This window comes from Rhinoraja longicauda, chromosome 11, assembly GCF_053455715.1.
Source record: "Rhinoraja longicauda isolate Sanriku21f chromosome 11, sRhiLon1.1, whole genome shotgun sequence".
Classification (NCBI taxonomy): domain Eukaryota; kingdom Metazoa; phylum Chordata; class Chondrichthyes; order Rajiformes; family Arhynchobatidae; genus Rhinoraja; species Rhinoraja longicauda.
In genome coordinates this window covers 43,918,223-43,937,174 of record NC_135963.1, presented here as the reverse complement: position 1 = coordinate 43,937,174, position 18,952 = coordinate 43,918,223, and the positions used below count along the sequence as shown (strand labels likewise).

The following is an 18,952-nucleotide window of genomic DNA, read 5'->3' as shown; positions in this document are numbered from 1 at the left end:
ATTCTACAGCATGACAAATTATTTAATTAAATTATTATATTCCAATAAACAGCTATGCTTCCGACTTTAAGGTTATGATATTTTGTATTCTACTTTTGAATCCAAGATAGTCTTAAACAAATGATTGTAAACTATTAATCTCTCCAGTACACCACTAATGCCTAACATGCAAATCCACATTGTATGATGCTCTGTTTTCTGATTAACGTTGTAAAGGTAATGTGGAACTGTGGTGCCAAAACACGAGCCACAACATTAAGTAGCTATATCCATTGCAAAAACAAATAAAATATGAAAAATAAGAGCAGTGGCAAAAGAGCAGTGGCAAAATGATGGGAGTTTTTTTTTTTTTTAATCCTCAAAAAGCGGAAAATTAAAAAATGAAAGTTCAGTCTGAAACCTCAAAGCCGTCACCACTCTGTTGCTGTAACCAAGTTCGGGATTACCTTAACCTATGTTCCTAAGATGCCTTAACACTACCACTATTTGTGCCCCCAGTGGGGTGGGGTGCCTCGGTTGGAGACGGTAATCGAGAGGAGAATCAAGAGTCTCCATGGTCCCTGGAACAAAACTTAAAATTGGCGAGTGGGTATGGGATAACAGTATAAAGAACCACTTCATTGCAATTGAATTTAGCAATCCGTTGATTGTTCAGTTTCCCTTTCCTTCTCTGCTTCTTATCTCCTTTCCACTGCCCTCATGCCCATGTATTGTTTGAACCTGAAATGTTAAATTCACTACATTTTAGACATGTACACTCAGAAAAGCAGATTGTATTAATTGGTGCATCTTTTGATTTGTATAGTAAGTAATACAAGGTTTATAGCGGCTGTAATTGAAAGACACGCACACAGTCCAGAACGCAGACGGCGGTACTGGGGACGATCGGGAACAGAGAGTGATCACGGTAAGTTCAATGACGTCACATTTCATTCATTGGAGAGAGAGGGAGAGAAAAAGCCGATTTACTTCGGGGCAACATTTCACATTCCAGAAATTAGAAAAATTATCTTATTTCTATCTGAACGGAACTGGTCCTATCTGTGTGGGATTATGTAAAACTTCAATCAAAACTAGAAATGAAATATCTTCCAATAGATGAAAGAATGTACGGAGAAAATCATTGGGATAAACAAGTTCTGAGCTACTTTTTCTTTATTTTAATACCTCAACATTTTTGGCTTTAATATTTCCAAAAATATTCTGTGGGTCTTTTTGTTTATATAATACTGTAACACTGTCCAGTGCGCTATTGAATAGGTTCTGTTGTAGCAACGTGAGTTTGACAGTGTTTAGTTTTCTTCGGCTAGACTTCTGAGAATGTAAGAAACCTGTGCTTAAAATGAATAAATACTTTGAGATGTTGTTTGAGCTAAAAACAGATGGACTTTATAATTCTTTAATTAATGCATATGTACCAAATACATCATTTAAGATTTTTTTAAACCAGTAAATTACAAAGATTTTAGTGCATTAGAGACCCTGTTACCTTAGTGCTTATTTTTGTTACTTTCAATTATCATCCTTCATCCTCAATGTTCTCCGTTTTTCTGATGACCATACAATAATAGAATGCATACCAAATCATTGAAATTACCCTTTTTCTAAAATTGTGTTCACATCTAGCAGTTATCGAATGCTTAACATCACACGATATTCCAAGGAGATTCATACATGTGTTCAGACAGCAGAGCCCATGCTCAATGTTTCTTCAATTAATTATGCTTTGGCATAAGAAATCAGCTTAACAAATTAATAGGAAACTGAACTTTTCATTCGGTGAGCTCCCTCGCTCTCTTCAATTTCTCTAAGAGCAGTGCAAAGCAACATGATAGTGTACACAAAACAGAATCATAGTGTACAGAAATGCAGCACAGTTTACATTCACTCCCAGTTATGTAGCTTGATGCATGAAGTTGGTTAAATTGAATCATTTAACATTTCAGAAATTAGCAAGTGATCTTATTTCTGTCTGAAAGGAACTGCTCCTATCTGTGTGGGCAGTGATTGATATATTTAACAGAGAGTGGATACAGCACAGGAACGTTCCTTTCGGCCTACAATGTTTGTACCGAACATGATGTCTAGATTACAACACATAATCCTCCGAAATTTCCGCCACCTCCAACGGGATCCCACCACTAGTCACATTTTCTCATCTCCACCCTTTTCTGCCTTCTGCAGAGTTCTCTCTGCAACTCCCTGGTTAACTCATCCCTTCACACCCAAACCACCCCCCCCCTCCCCAGGTACCTTCCCCTGCAACCGCAGAAGATGCAAAACCTGTCGCTATACCTCCTCCCTTGACTCTGTCCAGGGACCCCGGCAGTCCTTTTAGTTGAGGCAGAGGTTCACTTGCAACTCCTCCAACCTCATCTACTGTATCCGTTGTTCAAGATGTGGACTCTTATACATCGGCGAGACCAAACGCAAACTGGGCGATCGTTTCGCAGAACACCTTCGCTCAGCCCTCCTGAACCTACCTGATCTCCCGTTGCTGGTCACTTTAATTCTCCTTCCCATTCCTCCACAGACCTTTCTGTCCTAGGTCTCCTCCATTGTCAGAGTGAGGCTAAATGCAAATTGGAGGAACAGCATTTCATATTTCGCTTGGGCAGCTTACAGTCTAGTGGTATGAATATTGATTTCACTCACTTCAGGTAGCCCGGCATTCCCTCTCTCTCTTTCTCTAACCCTCCTCCACCCAATTCACACTAGCTTCTCATTTTCACCCTACAAACAGCTAACAATGGCATTTCCTTTATCATCGTTGCTTTTTTGCATATCTTTCATTCATTGTTCTTTAACTCTCCACATCACTGTCTATATCTCTCATTTCCCATATCCCTAACCTGTCTGAAGAAGGGTCTCGACCTGAAATGTCACCCATTCCTTCTCTCCAGAGATGCTGCCTGTCCCGCTGAGTTACTCCAGCTTTTTGTGTCTATCTCCGGTTTAAACCAGCATCTGCAGTTCCTTCTTACACATGATGTCTAGTTAAACTCTTCTGCCTCTTCTGCCTGTACCTTATCCCTCTATTCCCTACTTTTCCATGTACCTATCTAATGCCTCTTAAATGCCACTATCGTATCTGCCTCAACCACCACCTGATGCAATGTGTTCCAGACCCTCGCCACTCTCTGTTTTGAAAATAAAACTTGCCCCGTACATTTCCATTAAACTTTCCTACTCTCACCATATGGCCATGTCTTCTAGTGTTGGACATTTCCATCTTGGGAAGAAAGGTTCTGACTATCCTTTCTATGCCTCTCATATTTTCATACACATCTCTCACCCCCCTCAACCTCCGACATTCCATATGAAGATGTAGTACTTCAGTGAAAACTAGAAATTATCTTCCAGTAGATGAATGTCCAAAGAGACTAATGGGCGTTAACATCTTCTGGACTGCAGTTTCTTTGTTTTAACACCTCAACATTTTCTCTTGCTTCAACGTAACGTGATGTGTGGTAAATCTGTGATGTCTCCAAAATAAAATATTATCTGGAAATTTAAGAATCAGAAACCTAAGACACCACTTCTTAACCTTGAAACAAATCTGCCGGTGTTAACTATGATTGGATTCAGATGAACTAATTAGCAGTATAATTAATCTGTCAGACCTGTTCTGCCGAACACTAATGTTCATGCCAAACAGACACACCTATAGTGTAACAGCATTTGAATAGCAGCACTTCCGCATGTTTTCACAGGTGTGTATTTTGGGATTAAATCCACCCAGTTATTATGCAACAGGTCTAACTTTAAAACGTATTTAATTAATTTGCATAGAGATTCAGAAATCTTGTTGGTTCAGTCACCATCCTGAAAATGGCCCGAGGATTGAATTTGCCGAAAGAGAGAACAGATTCAGTTCAAATAGAACGTGTCCTATCCAGAGTCCTGTCATTAAAAATGTGGTGTGATGTGTTGCATTGAATAAGGTACAGTTTTACAAAGCTTTTAAAATTGAAGTGAAGTGATAGATAGCCAACTTGGAGAGTGAATGTAGTGCCCCCATGCAGTCTTTTCTTATTACTATTAAAATGCACTGCAGTTGATGTTGGCTTCCCTGCTGTAGAATTCCTTCAATGATCAAAGTGTCTGAAACATTTCTAGTTCAGACAATAGACAATATTGTACCAGTTCCTTAGCTACTTTCATAGTGGTTGGAAATTCAGTTCTCAGTGCTGAAATTGTTGCAAGGAATTTGCCTGACTGACATGCAGGGAGAGCTAGAATTGGGACAAAAGTCACAGCTAGAATCAAGAAATTGCAGATCTAGAATTGGGACAAGTCACTGCTAGAATCAAGAAAATGCTGGTTTACAAATACTGACACAAAGTGCAGGAGAAACTCAGTGGATCAGGCAGCATCTCTGGAGAACACGGATAGGTGAAGTTTCAGGTCGGGATCTATCTTCAGACTCCGCCGGGATCAGACTTTAGCCTGAAGAAACGTCCAGTTCCGAAATGTCATCTATCCATCTTCTCCGAAGATGCTGCTTGACCCGCTGAGTTACCCCAACACTTTGTGTCCTTTTGAATCACAACTAAACACAACACTGTTTCTTTCCAACCACTGATAAACATTTTCAGTTTCATAAATCGTATAGCTCAGTATTGCAAGTAAGAGTTTCATTGTTCTATCTGGAACATATGACAATAAAACACTCTTGACTGGCTAGGACATAAAATAGTCAAAAATAAATGCCTAAATTGTGGTTTCTATAAGTGAAGTATTTAAAATATAATTTTTTGGCTTTGCGTTCATTTGCAGGATACAGCACCATGAGTCCTCAAGAGGACAGTGAAAACCCACCGTGCAATAATGACCCATTATCTGCAGGAGTGGATGTGGGGAATCATGAAGAAGATTTGGAGTTGGACACTCCACCTCAGACTGCTGCTTTGTTAAGTCACAAATTCCACCACTATCGCTTACACCACCACCCTTCCCTCCATCACAGCCACCATCTACAAGCTGCAGTTACAGTACACACAGTGGATGCAGAATGCTGAACCATTTGACCTCCCCATTCAATAGAAGCTACAATCAAAAGGAATTGCAGCAACGTTTGCTTTAACCATCAGCCTTTGAGTCAAATGGGGAAAACTCTTATGGATTTTTAAGGGATTCTGAAAACCATCAAAACAACTCATTTGGAATTGTAAGTGTTAACAATACATCACAGATTTTTTTTAAAATAAAGGATTATTTTTCTACTATTTATTGAACCTTTTAACAAAAATAGACCACGGGAAGCAGTTTCTTTGGGGGAAAAAAAACTAACTGCTGTTCCTGGCAATGACATCGTGGATTAAGAATGAACAAAGCTACACGGATAATGACTAAGAATTAATTATACCTGAATCAACAAGTGAAGTTTGTGAACACGTTGTATTTAGTTTGTGTTTGATTGCATGAGCTCCACAAACCTTTTCAGAATAGTGTTATTACTAACTTTTTGTTGAGGGCCACAGTCTCGACCAGTGTCCTATCTTACTTCAGGGGCACTCAAGAGGTCATCGAGAGATGATGGAATGCAGTTGTGCAAACCTGATAGTCTATGTAGTGAGCACCTAATTTTGATCATGCCACTCAGCAAGCTAATTGGAGAACGGGTACTTTCCCCACAAGGAATCAAATAACTCATGTGGCTCAGTGTTTTTATTATTCGTAAGCATCTTTCACGTGTTATAGAATCTGGGATATTCCTGCCTCTCAATCATATCCCCGAGTTACCTTTTGTTGCAGCTAAGTGATAGGAATTCTCATCGCAAGCCACAGTCTACATCTGAGCAGGCTGTGAATGGAGTAATACAGGTAGCTGGGCTGACAGGTAAGGACATAGTCTTCGCTCAAATAGCTACCTGGCAGTTGTTTTTATGAGCACCACTATGAGAAAAGCAGTGAATGGTAAATGATGCTTATTGCTGCTGCTTTAAAATGGCGGCGTTATGAGACTGGTCTGGAATGAGATTTTGTCACGGAATGTTAGTGTTAAATACTTGTGGTGCAGTGGAAAGTTGTGCAACACCAGAGTTTTCAATTAACTTCAAAGCTCTGAGGTAAAGTTAGTTGTCAAAAAGCATGACCTGAAGAGCCATTGATGCTGCAAAAGTTTTTTGTTTAATAACTGTATCCTCTATAGATTAATCTCTCTAGTGGTCTTTGCTCTTTCAGTCAATTATGATCTTACACGTAATATTAAAAAACCTCTGAATTGCTGCTGAAATTACATGAAGTTTAGGGGAGGGGAGAATGCTGGTAAATACATGATTAATGTACAGGTCACATACTCCCCAACCAGATCTCCCTAAAAATTGTTTTATAAAATTGTAAAGTTAAGTTTTTTTTATTTTTATGGTTACAGTTGATTAAAATTTTAATTATTGTATTCCTATGTTTTTAAACTGTAAAATCTTTTTATTAAACAAAATCTGAAAATAGATTTTACTCGTGTGAAGGATATATAATTCAATTGTAAAATTAAATGAGCACAACTTCAAAAAGGTATTTGCCATTTTTTTGTTTATAAAGCTGTGTTGCATTTTGAAGTGATTTTACACATGAGAAAGTTGTAAAATTAAACGTTATTTTCCGTGGGGAAAGCTCTGTCAAATATTTTTCACCAACATGATGATTATTCAATGAGCATGTCGAGAGGGCGCATACAATAAACTGTCAAATATGACTTCAATTTTTCGCTTAACAGCCAGTTTCTTACAAAAAAGCCTGCAACCTAATGTTCTCCACACTTTTGCTTCCCTGCTTTAAAAAAAGAACGTATTCTGTTTAAGAAAGTTGTGGTTGATAATTATGAATGACAGCCAAGAATTTGTCCCAGTGAAAATCATATTTGTAACACTTTACTATTCTCTCTTTGCTTCTCTATAAGAAAACTCAACTCAGCTCACAATTCTACATGCCCACATTACGTATTCCCCAATTTCCAAATAAATCAAAAGTCTATTGATCTTTGTCTTAAATATTCTCAATAGAAACATAGAAAATAGGTGCAGGTGTAGGCCAGTAGACCCTTCGAGCCAGCACCGCCTTCCTGCTTTTTCCCCATATCTGCAAGTATTACAGTTCCCTGGGACAGAGAATTAAAAAAATTCACAAGTCTTGAGTGTAAGGATTTCTGCTCATCTCAGTCCTAAATCTCTCATTTGAAGAACATAATCCTTCAATTCTGGCTGTCCCAGGCAATGGAAACCGTCTTGCAGTTTCTTCTTTTCCCAATCACTTGAAAGTTATATTTTTCAGTGAAATCACTCTTAACGCTGGAGGATATAGGGTGAGTACTATATCATTCTCTAGAATAATTCTCCTCGCCCTGTGAAACAGTCTGGTGGACAAAGAGATTATTTTGTTAAAAAAAGCAGTAAGACTCACCACCTTGTGTACATAAACACAACATTTGTGGAACAATTGAACCAAGGGCACGCATTCCCATAATGCCACGTTATCTTCCCATCAATTATACTTGCTCCACTCCAAAGACTGCAAGAAATTTCAGAGTTGCGAATGTAGCCCAGTCCATCACTCAAACCAGTCTCCCCAATGTTGACTCCATCTACACTTCGTGCTACCTCAGAAAAGCAGCTAATATAATCAGACTTGTCCCTCCCTGGTCACTCCATCTCCCTGCTCCCATTGGGAAGAATATACAGAAACTTGAAAGTGTGTACCACCAGACTCAGGAGCAGCTTCTTCCCGTTGCTTATCATGCTTCTGAACTAGATTTACCTCTACCCCATTGCGGACATTGGACTTTGTCTCTGGAACCGGTGTGCTACAATGCTGCAAACTATATTCTGCACTCTATCCCTTTGCCCTACCTATTGTACTTGAGTTTGGCTTGATTGTAAAAATGCATAGTATTATCTAATTTGATTGGAAAGCAAAACAAAGCTTTTCACTATACAGGTCCACCACCGATTTTCCGGCTACAAGTGGTTCCCCCCCCCCCCCCCCCCCCCTCCTTAATCTGATTGGTGGGCCGAATTTGTCCCCTGCGGCCAGGACTCTGGAACTCCAGCCCGGCCGGGGCCGGCAGGTCCATTCCCGTAGCCAACTTCCACGGCCAACTTTGAGGGCCAGTATCTCGGCCTCCCAAGGTGGTGACCTCTGTTGGTCTAGCAAAATGGATAAACTAGAAAGGCTCTAGAAACGAGGGTGCCAGAAAATCGGTGGTGAACCTGCACCTCGGGGACACGACAATAAAACCAAATCTAGAAATAAACCTAACCCCATCTCAAAGCACAAACATGAATTGAACAGGGAATTAATTCTGTCATGATTACATCATAGAACCACGTCACAAGGCTGCTGTAATATCTCGGGTTCCCGGAACTATGGACTTGGATCCTGCAATATCATTAAAACTGTCCATGTCGGATTATGTACCTACATTTCCACATGGATTTGCTGTGTAAAATACTTTATCTTCAATGTCTTTGAATGGTGGCTATTGTAATTTAAGGTGATAATAGTTGTTTTCCTTATGGCTGCACAATTTGACATCTTTGACAGTGTCAAGAAAGAAAACAGGAATGGTTGCAGAGTAGTTCAAAGGACCCATCATCACGTCCAGAAGAGCAAAGTCAGCCACCTCTTATCCACTTCCCAATCAACAGACATGGTTGCCCCAATTCCAAGTGCTCTTTTTCATTAATAACCAATTTTTCAACTTCTTATTAATGATCCCTGGAAGATATTTAAGATTTTATTCAGGGTTGTTTCTCAACCTGCTATTGATGTTGAATGATTGTTGGTTTAATCAGATGAAAGCAGATCTGCAGAAATTCACGCTAATCCTGACTCTTGTCAATTTGCTTTATTTAATTAGAATCTAGCAGCTTTCTCATAATTGACATGAAGCTTTTAGGAATGTAATGTGCCTGATTTCCCCTGTTCTTCTTAAAGAGTAGAGTCATATTTCTAGTTTTCCCGCCCAAGAGCAGAATTCCTAAATGTAGACATTGGTAATGGTTTGGTTTAGTAGTATAATTTAGTTTATTGTGACATGTACCAAGGTACAGTGAAAAAGCTTGTGCGTGCTATTCAGTCAAAAAGGCAATAGACAATAGGTGCAGGAGTAGGCCATTCGGCCCTTCGAGCCAGCACCGCCATTCAATGTGATCATGGCTGATCATTCTCAATCAGTACCCAGTTCCTGGCTTCTCCCCATACCCCCTGTGTCCGCTATCATTAAGAGTTCTATCTAGCTCTCTCTTGAAAGCATCCAGAGAATTGGCCTCCACTGCCTTCTGAGGCAGAGAATTCCACAGATTTACAACTCTCTGAAAAAGGTTTTCTTCATCTCCGTTGTAAATGGCCTACCCCTTATTCTTAATCTGTGGCCCCTGGTTCTGGACTCCCCCAACATTGGGAACATGTTTCCTGCCTCTAACGTGTCCAATCCCTTAATAATCTTGGATGTTTCAATAAGATCCCCTCTCATCCTTCTAAAGTCCAGTGTATACAAGACTATGCAGGACTATGCAGCAATACAGTCAAGCCATTCATAGACCACAGATGAAGAGTACAACGTTTAGTGCAAAGATATAAAATTGAAGCTCGATAATGCCCGATTAAAGATATTTCAAAGGTCTCCAATGAGGTAGATGTGAGGTCAGGACTGAACTCTAGCAGCTGAGAGGACCGTTCATTTGCCCTATAACAGTTGGGAAGAAACTGCTTCTGAATCTGAAGGTATGCATTTTCAAACTTCTGTATCTGTTGCCTGTTGGAAGAGGGAGTGACTGGGGTGAGACTAGTTCCTTGTTTATGCTGGCGGCCTTGCCGAGGCAGTGTGAAGTGTAGATGAAGCCAATGGAAGGGAGGCTGATTTGTGTGATGGTCTGGGCTGCGTCCACAATTCTCTGCAATGTCTTGCGGTCTTGGATGGCGCTGTTCCCAAACCCTGCCGTGATGCATCCCGATAAAATGCTTTGTGCGGCACATCCGTGGAATTTGATGAGGATTGTTGGGGAATGTCAAATGTAGGCTTTCTAAGGAGGTAGAGGCTTTGGTGTGTTTTCCTGGCTGTAGCTTTGATGTGGCTGGTCCAGGACAAATTGCTGGTGATATTTAGTATTAGTATTACAAATGCATGTTTCAAATGAATGTCATACCAAGCCTTCCAAGTGCAGTCTTTTGAAAGTCTTAATAACTAATATTCCGAATCATATAAGTTGCTTGCTGTCCTTCTCCCCCAACAGCAGCAGTCTTCAGAAATTCAACATTTTTCATTTAAACTTGGGAACATCCATTAAAATGGGTGATTTTTGAGTTCATAAACACAAATTAGTGAACGGTCATCAACCTGTAATGCTGACTGTTTCCCTCTCCACAGATGTCGCTTGGCCTGCTGAATATTAGTGGCATTGTCTGTATTTTTTATGGTTGAGCTTCCAACGTGTACATTTTTTATGCTTCTTTTGATATAAAACATATTTCTTTAGCTGGAACCATATTATTGTTTGAAAAGCCAAAATTGTTGAGCTGTGCAGTTCATCACTTTGACGCTCCATTGTACAGGCCACAGTGAGTGGATGTTAGCCAGCATTCCCATTAATTGCTGCTGCCTGCTACTGAAAAGTATGATATTAGAAGAACACAACTAACTCGATCGTTGTGTCCAGGGCTGAACAAATGTATGAAGTGCACTGTCCAGGCTTCAGCAAGTACTTGGAAAAGATCCACTCTATGGCCTGCCAATGTTCAGGAGATACATACCAGCAAGAACTGGCAGAGAAGATGGGAAGGAAATTGAGCAAAATCGTCAAATATTTCTTATAGAAAGAGCTTCCAATTATGTCATTTTTGTGCGTTAGGCCATAAAAGCAGTACAATGAACATTAACATTGAAATTAAAACAACAAAATGCAAAAAATGAATGATTATGTTATAATGTTAAAAAGTTTTGTGCATTATACCAATAACACATCTTTTCAGTCTGAAGAAGGGTCTCGACCCGAAACGTCACCCATTCCTTCTCTCCTGAGATGCTGCCTGACCCGCTGAGTTACTCCAGCATTTTGTGATACCTTTTTTTTGTTATATCATTTTGGCCTTTTATAATTAAGTCCATGACTCATGTCCCAGATGTATTAAGTATATTCATTCAGCTGCCATTTTCTTTGAGCTGGCAATTGAAATCTCAAACACTTCAGCAAATAGAGTATCTAAACTTCATTGGTAATCATTCAGTTCCCAGTATTAACAATTTGGCACACTGCTCCCATTGATTATTACGTGGGTGAATGTATTTTCTAGCACAATTCTGAACAGCAAAATAGACGCTCCCGACTTATGTAAGGGTTACGTCTTGAGGACCTTTCTGTAAGGCTGATGGTACGCAAGTTGGAAAGGTAAATTTAAATACATAAATTTACTATTTGACATGGAGACCACGTGGGAGCTCTGACACAGAGACCATGTGGATGTCAGTGGGCTTAAAGAATTGCTTAGGTAAGTGTGAGTTTATGTAAGTTGGGGAGATCCCGTAATAAAAAAAATCTGAAGTTGTATTGTTCTGTCTTATTTGGTTTATCGATCAAAATGTATCACAATCGACCAAATCGTTCTCGGACGTTGCAAATAGCCAAGGCTCATGCTTATTGTTCGTTACTGGCCCTTGCGTTTGTTTGGACGTCTGGAGGATCTCAAGACTGTCCGGGCTACCACCCTCACTCATTGCTGACCTTCAGTCATTAGGTAGGCAGAGTGAAATAAATGGTTGTCTACTGGAGAAGTACAAAACTGCACAATTAAAAGCTATCAATGAGTGAAAATAACCCCAAAGTTGGTACAGTAATATTTGAATACTGTTTCTTGTTCAAGTGATTTTGCATTTCTTTGGGACCTAGATTTTTGTCTTATTAGTTATTAAGGAACCATAATTTACTATTTACAGATGTATAAAGATAAAAATCTTGATTTACCTCAAAATAAAATTATTTATTTTTTGACTGGCGGCGTAGCAGTAGAGCGAGCTACAGCCTTACAGCGCCAGAGACCCGGGTTCAATCTTGACTGTCTGTACTGAGTTTGTACGCTCTCCTCGTGACCTGCGTGGGTTTTCTCCAAGATCTCCGGTTTCCTCTCGCGCTCCAAAGACACACAGGTTTGTAGGTTAATTGGCTTGGTGTAAATGTTTAAAAAATTGTCCCTAGTGTGTGTAAAGCAGTGTTAATGTGCAGGGATCGCTGGTCGGTGCGGACTCGGGCCGGAGTGCCTGTTTCCGCACTGCATCTCTAAACACATTTATATTTTGACCCCAAAGAATCTATATATAATGATTTAAATTAAAGCAAACATTAAAGGGTGCTATGAATTTCTGATGCGCTTTGTCTCTAGTAAAGATACTGGAAATGTGTTTGCTGATATTCAAGCGATATATCTGCTGTATGGTGATGAACTGAGATGAACAACCAGAATTGCAAGTTTCACTTTTAGTTGGCACCAACCCCCCTGATCTCATCTGGGCTTTCAACGGAGTATCGTGGTTGGCCTCACAACCTGGGTAATGAAAAGGAAAATTATCTAATGTTCCAATGATTCATTTCTCCCACAATCCAAATAGAACACTCATTTTTCATTGTTTATTTTTTGTTCATGTAGTGCATTTTTCTCCATGTGTTTCTTTTCCTCCAATTTTAACTGCTTTACCATGTGGTACATTTTTTAAATCTAGCCAAATTCTACGCATTTGACTTCTCCCCACACCGTATAGTTTAGAGATCCAGCATGGAAACGGGCCCTTAGGCCCACCGCCCAAGCCAGCCATCGATCACCCATTCACACTAGCTCTATGTTATCCTACTTTCGCATCCCTACACACTAGGGGCAATTTACAGAACCCAATTAACCTGCAAGCCAGCATGTCTTTGTGATGCTGGAAGAAACTGGAGCACCCGGAGAAAACCCACACGGTCTCAGGGAGAATGCACAAACTCCTCACAGACAGCACCTGAGTTCAGGATCAACCCCAGCTGTTAGGCAACAGCTCTGTGCCACTGTTCTGCCTTGTTCCACCTCACTTCAATTGATAGCTGCTTAACACTTAACTGTTTAAACATGCTTTATAGCATCTAATAGGTCAGAGAAATACGTTCATTTGATATTTTTTTACCTTGCTATTAAAATGTATTATTTTTGTCAATACATTGTCAATACATTTTCAGCTTCTTTTGAATATTTGCTCTGGGTACTATTTTTTTTACTGTATGAATTCAACAAAAGGGGAATTGCCTGAAAAGAATTTAAATAATTTATGGTATTTTCTTCAGGTTGATAGTTCCAGATCATTGGATTGAGAAAATATGAAGCCATTTAATTGAATGATGGTAGTTTATTGATGGATTTCCAGTATTTAAGGTGAACAAAATGAAGTTTGATTATTTTGTACCAAGTTAGAATATTTGATTCAAACAATGACACAGAATTTACAGTTAGAAATAACAGTAGGCTCTTGCTGCTTTCCAACAGAAATAGGAAAAAAAGCAGCGACTTTCTATAAAGGGGTGGCACAGTGTCGCAGCAGTCGAGTTGCTACCTCACAGTGCCAGAGACCTGGGTTTGATCCTGACTACGGGTGCAGTCTGTACGGAGTTTGTACATTCTTTACAATTTTTCTGTCTCATGAAAGCTAATTTTGTATTTTTGGATTGCTTCCAGGTGGATAATTAAATGTCCTGAAATCATTTTAATTCCTTTATGTTCCTACATTAACCTTGTTTATCATTATTTTGATGCTCTGCAATGCGGACAAAGTAAGTTTAATTTATGGTATCCCATTTGTTGAATCTGTTATCATGGGTATTTTTTTAATTTAGTTGTAGTTATCTCATGAGATTTATGTGAAAGGTTTTTGTGAGAAGTATTTTTATGGAAATTGACATCCTGACTGGTTGTTATCCGATGCCCTCTGCTGGAAGTATGTGCCAGTTTAGTTGATGCTCAAAATGTCCAATGATCAAATGAGCATTCAGAAACTGATGTGGGCCGGATTTTTCCTCAGCTAGTTCGCAAGTGTAAAACAAGTATAAAATAAGGCCGAGGTGTATAAGAAGAGAAACATTAGAATGGAAATGAGGTTACTATAAATCCTGTTTTATGAAATTACGGAAAGTTGTGAATGTTGCCCTGCCCATCACAAAAACCAGACTCCCCACCATTGACTCCATCTACACTTCATGCTGTCTCGGAAAAGCAACGAACATAATCAAAGACATGCCCCACCCCAGTCATTTCTCCTTCTTTGCACTCCCATAGGGCAGAGGATACAGAAGCTTGAAACCTTGCACCACCAGCCTTGAGAACGGTTTCTTCCCCGCTGTTATCATGCTTCTGAACAGCTCTACCATAAGCTGGGGTTATTCCCTTGAATCACCTCTGCCCCACTGGGAACATTGGACTTTATATATGGAACTGTTGTGCTTCAATGCTGTAAACTATAGTCTGCACTCTGCATGTTCCCCTTTACTCTTCCTATTGTACTCGAGTTTGGCTTGATTGTATTGGATAGCATGGAAAACAAAGCTTTTTACTGTACCTGGCAATAGTACAATAGTACTATAGACAATAGTCTATATGTGCCTATGTGTATGTGACAATAATAAACCTAAAGCTAGAATGTACTGGGTCTAACCAGAGATTGCTGGGGGGGGTTAAGGAACTTTGTGGAAACTTGCATTTAGCTAATTAAAAAAAAATGTTTATCAGCCTATACAAACGGCCACCATAAAGTTTCATTGGTTACTGGGAAGATCCTTGTAGCTGGAAGTCTTGCACCCAGAGAATCTGCAATATTTTGGGTGATTAGCTCAGGAATGGGTTGCAGAGGATATGGTGATGGACGAGTAATCCAAAGGTTTCTGTTATAAAAGGTTGCAGACTAATCCCAGAATAGCAGCTGGGAAATATTAGACTCGCTTTAATAAATTAGGAATTAAAATGTAATGTCTGTCGGTGACTGGATTATCACTGAATAATCAGAACTTGGTTGAAGTCAGCTGCTCCAAACTACCACACAATTCAGCCATCGCTCTTTCACCCTCCAACTTAAGCATATCCAAAATTGTAGGAGTAAGACACTGGCTGGTTCCACTGGCATTGGAGGAGAGTTCCAAAGATTTGCAAATCTCTCTTGGGGAAAAAGGAATCATCTTACCTCTGCCTTAAATGCACAACCTTTCATATTTAAATGGTGAATCCCCTGGTTCTAGATTCTCCCCACTAGAGTATGAAGACCTTTAGGACTCTGTATGTTCCAATCAAGTATTTTAGCCCATCAAGTCTTCACTGACCATCAGCATCCCATTGTACTAATTCTACATTAAATCCATTCTTTTTATTTTCCGCACATACTCGTGAACTTTTATTTTCCCCACATACTCATGAACAAAAAGGCCGTAAAGCTGGGTCCATGCAAGTGCCCATGACTACGCCTTAGATTTGGAGAAAGTGGGAGGAATCAAAGGAGATGTTGTTGAGGGCAAGGACAAGTTCTGCTCGGTGGAGGGGTGAGTTAGAGGGAAATTGGTTGGGTCTTTGTTCGTGGAAGAAACTAAAGGTCTCAAGGCCCTCCTGGTGGGGGATGGAGGTTTGAGGAAGATATTTCTTCTGTGTCCCGTGTTGTTCCCCCTTACCCCAGACGCAACAAGGACAGAGTGCCCCTCGTCCTCAACTTTCACCTTATCCACATCCAACACATTATCCTCCAACATTTCCATCACATCCTGCGAATCCCACCACTAATCACAAATTCCCATCTCCACCCCTCTCTGCCTTCTGCAGAGACTGCTCCCTCTGCAACTCCTTGACTCATTCATCCCTTCTCACCCAAACCACCATCTTTCCAGCTACCTTCACCTGCAACCGCAGGAAATGCTACACCTCTCCTTGTATCTCCTCCCAAGACTGAATCCAGGGACCTTAACAGTCCTTTCAGGTTCACATGTACCTCCTCTAACCTCATCTACTGCATCAGTGTTCCCGATGTGGGCTCCTGTACATCCGAGAGACCAAATGGAGATTCAGCGACTCACTGAACACCTACGCTCGGTCTGGCAAACCCCACGGGATCTCCTGGTTGCTAACCATTTTAACTCCCTTCCAATTCCCATACTGACTGTAGCGGCAACTTTAGTCTTCCCTATAAGGTCCAAAGCTTACCGTTTGATGAAGGAATGGGAGCAGTGGTTCTTGACTCAAATAACAATAACAAAGAGATAGACAATAGACAATAGGTGCAGGAGGAGGCCATTTGGCCCTTCGAGCCAGCACCACCATTCAATGGGATCATGGCTGATCATTCTCAACCAGTACCCCATTCCTGCCTTCTCCCCATACCCCCTGACTCCGCTATCCTTTAGAGCTCTATCTAGCTCTCTCTTGAATGCATTCAGAGAATTGGTCTCCACTGCCTACTGAGGCAGAGAATTCCACAGATTTACAACTCTGACTGAAAAAGTTTTTCCTCATCTCCGTTCTAAATGGCCTTCCCCTTATTCTTAAACTGTGGCCCCTGGTTCTGGACTCCCCCAACATTGGGAATATGTTTCCTGCCTCTAACGTGTCCAACCCCTTAATAATCATATGTTTCAATAAGATCCCCTCTCATCAATTTAAATTCCAGTGTATACAAGCCCAGTCGCTCCAGTCTTTCAACATACGACAGTCCCGCCATTCCGTGAATTAACCTAGTGAACCTACGCTGCACGCCCTCAATAGCAAGAATATCCTTCCTCAAATTTGGACCAAACCTGCACACAGTACTCCAGGTGCGATCTCACGAGGGCCCTGTACAACTGCAAAAGGACCTCTTTGCTCCTCTACTCAACTCCTCTTGTTATGAAGGCCAACAGTCCATTGGCTTTCTTCACTGCCTGCTGTACGTGCATGCTTCCTTTCAGTGACTGATGCACTACGACACCCAGATCTCGTTGTACGTCCCCTTTTCCTAACGGCACCATTCAGATAATAATCTGCCTTCCTACTCTTACCACCAAACCTCACACTTATCCACATTAAACTGCATCTGCCATGCATCCGCCCACTCACACAACCTGTCCAAGTCACCCTGCAACCTCATAGCATCTTCCTCACAGTTCACACTGCCACCCAGCTTTGTGTCATCTGCAAGTTTGCTAATGTTACTTTTAATCCCTTCATCCAAGTCATTAATGTATATTGTAAATAGCTGCGGTCCCAACATCAATCTTCACGATGTTGCAGTTAGTTGTTTATTGAAGCAAAATACAAAACAGATTAGTATATCCCGTCGTTAACTTGTTTGTTTGTATTAAGAACTTATTTTCTCACCGTCACTCCTTGGTATGCTATTATCTTAGCAGGCTTGACTTGTATGGCCTGCTTACCCTATGTCAGCAGGCTCCTCGTTGTCACACTGAAGCATTACGTCAGTGCTGGGCACGTTATACTCATAATTCTGGCTCCGCCCATGGCACCTCCCAGTCCATTACGTAAACTCCAACATTCATCTCAGGACCACCCCCCCCCCCCCCCCCCCCCCCCCTGGTATCCAAAGATAATACAGCAGGATACAAAGTAATATAATAATATGCAAAATGTGTCCTACACTGACTTTTCTGTCCATGGCCTCCTCCATTTCACTGTGAGGCCACATGCAAATTATAGGAACAGCACCTCATATTTCATATTTGGGTAGCTTACAACAGCGATATGAATGGTGAATTCTCTAATTTTAAGTAACTTCTACCTTCACTCCCCTTCCTCCACCCTAGTCGTTTAACCAGTTTCCACAGTTCACCACATTGTATCCCGCTTGAGATCACACCTTCTCTAGCCAACAATGGGTTATTTGTAACAGGCCATGATTTGACCTGGTCTTTTCTTGCCTCCAGCTTGTCACCCCCCCAATCCACTATTTTCAATTTGAAGGGTCCTGACCTGAAACTTCAGCCACCCTTTCTCTCCAGAGATGATGATGCCTGACCCGCTGGGCCCTTTGTCTACCTTTGGTATAAACAAGTGTAAGAAAATAACTGCAGATGCTGGTACAAATCGAAGGTATTTATTCATAAAATGCTGGTGTAACTCAGCAGGTCAGGCAGCATCTCGGGAGAGAAGGAATGGGTGACATTTCGGGTCGAGACCCTTCAGACTGATGGTATAAACAAGCATCTGCAGATCTTTGTTTCTGAAGACGGGTTCTCAGTTTACAATTACTTGCTGATTCTTCCACATAATTTTATAATCCCTGAATGATCCAAACACTCCCTACCCAAGAACAATGTGGGAGTTGCTTCAATTAATAAGCCACCAGGGTTAAAGGGGGCAGTTCACCACCACTGTTTTCAAGGGCAATTAATGCTGTCTTGGTGGATGCTCCTTGGTGGATACTTGGTGTACCGGTCGTGCCCAGGAGGTGGCGTTTTCTCCACCCTGCAGTCGTAGGTTTGTGCAGCCCTGCAGTACCGGGTTTGAACTGCGGGCAGTTCGCCGCCCAGCAGTACTGGTTGTGCCCGACCGGCGGTGCTCTCTCTCCCCACCCCCTGCAGTACTGGCTGTGCCCAGATGGCGGTGTTCTCTCTGCCTTGCACTACCGACTGTGGCCGGCCGGCGGCGCTCTCCGCCCTGCAATACTGGCCGTGCCCGGCCGGCGGCGCTCTACGCCCTGCAATACGGGCGGTGTCCGACCGGCGGCGCTCTACGCCCTGCAGTACCGACTGCCCGGCCGGCGGCGCTCTCCGCCCTGCAGTACCGGCTGTGCCCGGCCGGCGGCGCTCTCCGCCCTGCAGTACTGGCTGTGCCCGGCCGGCGGCGCTCTCCGCCCTGCAGTACTGGCTGTGCCCGGCCGGCGGCGCTCTCCGCCCTGCAGTAGTGGCTGTGCCCGGCCGGCGGCGCTCTCCGCCCTGCAGTACTGGATGTGTCCGACCGGCGGCGCTCTCCC

At 41.7% G+C, this 18,952-nt stretch overlaps 1 protein-coding gene across 1 annotated transcript in view; it reads left to right on the top strand.

Annotated features, from left to right (window-relative positions):
- Positions 1-6,669, top strand: part of cachd1 (cache domain containing 1) — a 163,274-nt gene extending 156,605 nt beyond the window's left edge. The window contains exons 26-27 of the mRNA XM_078407508.1: positions 806-907; positions 4,780-6,669. Coding sequence (XP_078263634.1) covers positions 806-907; positions 4,780-5,021 — 344 coding nt within the window. The 3' untranslated portion in view covers positions 5,022-6,669. The remainder of the gene's footprint in view (positions 1-805; positions 908-4,779) is intronic.
- Positions 6,670-18,952: the final 12,283 nt, after the last annotated feature.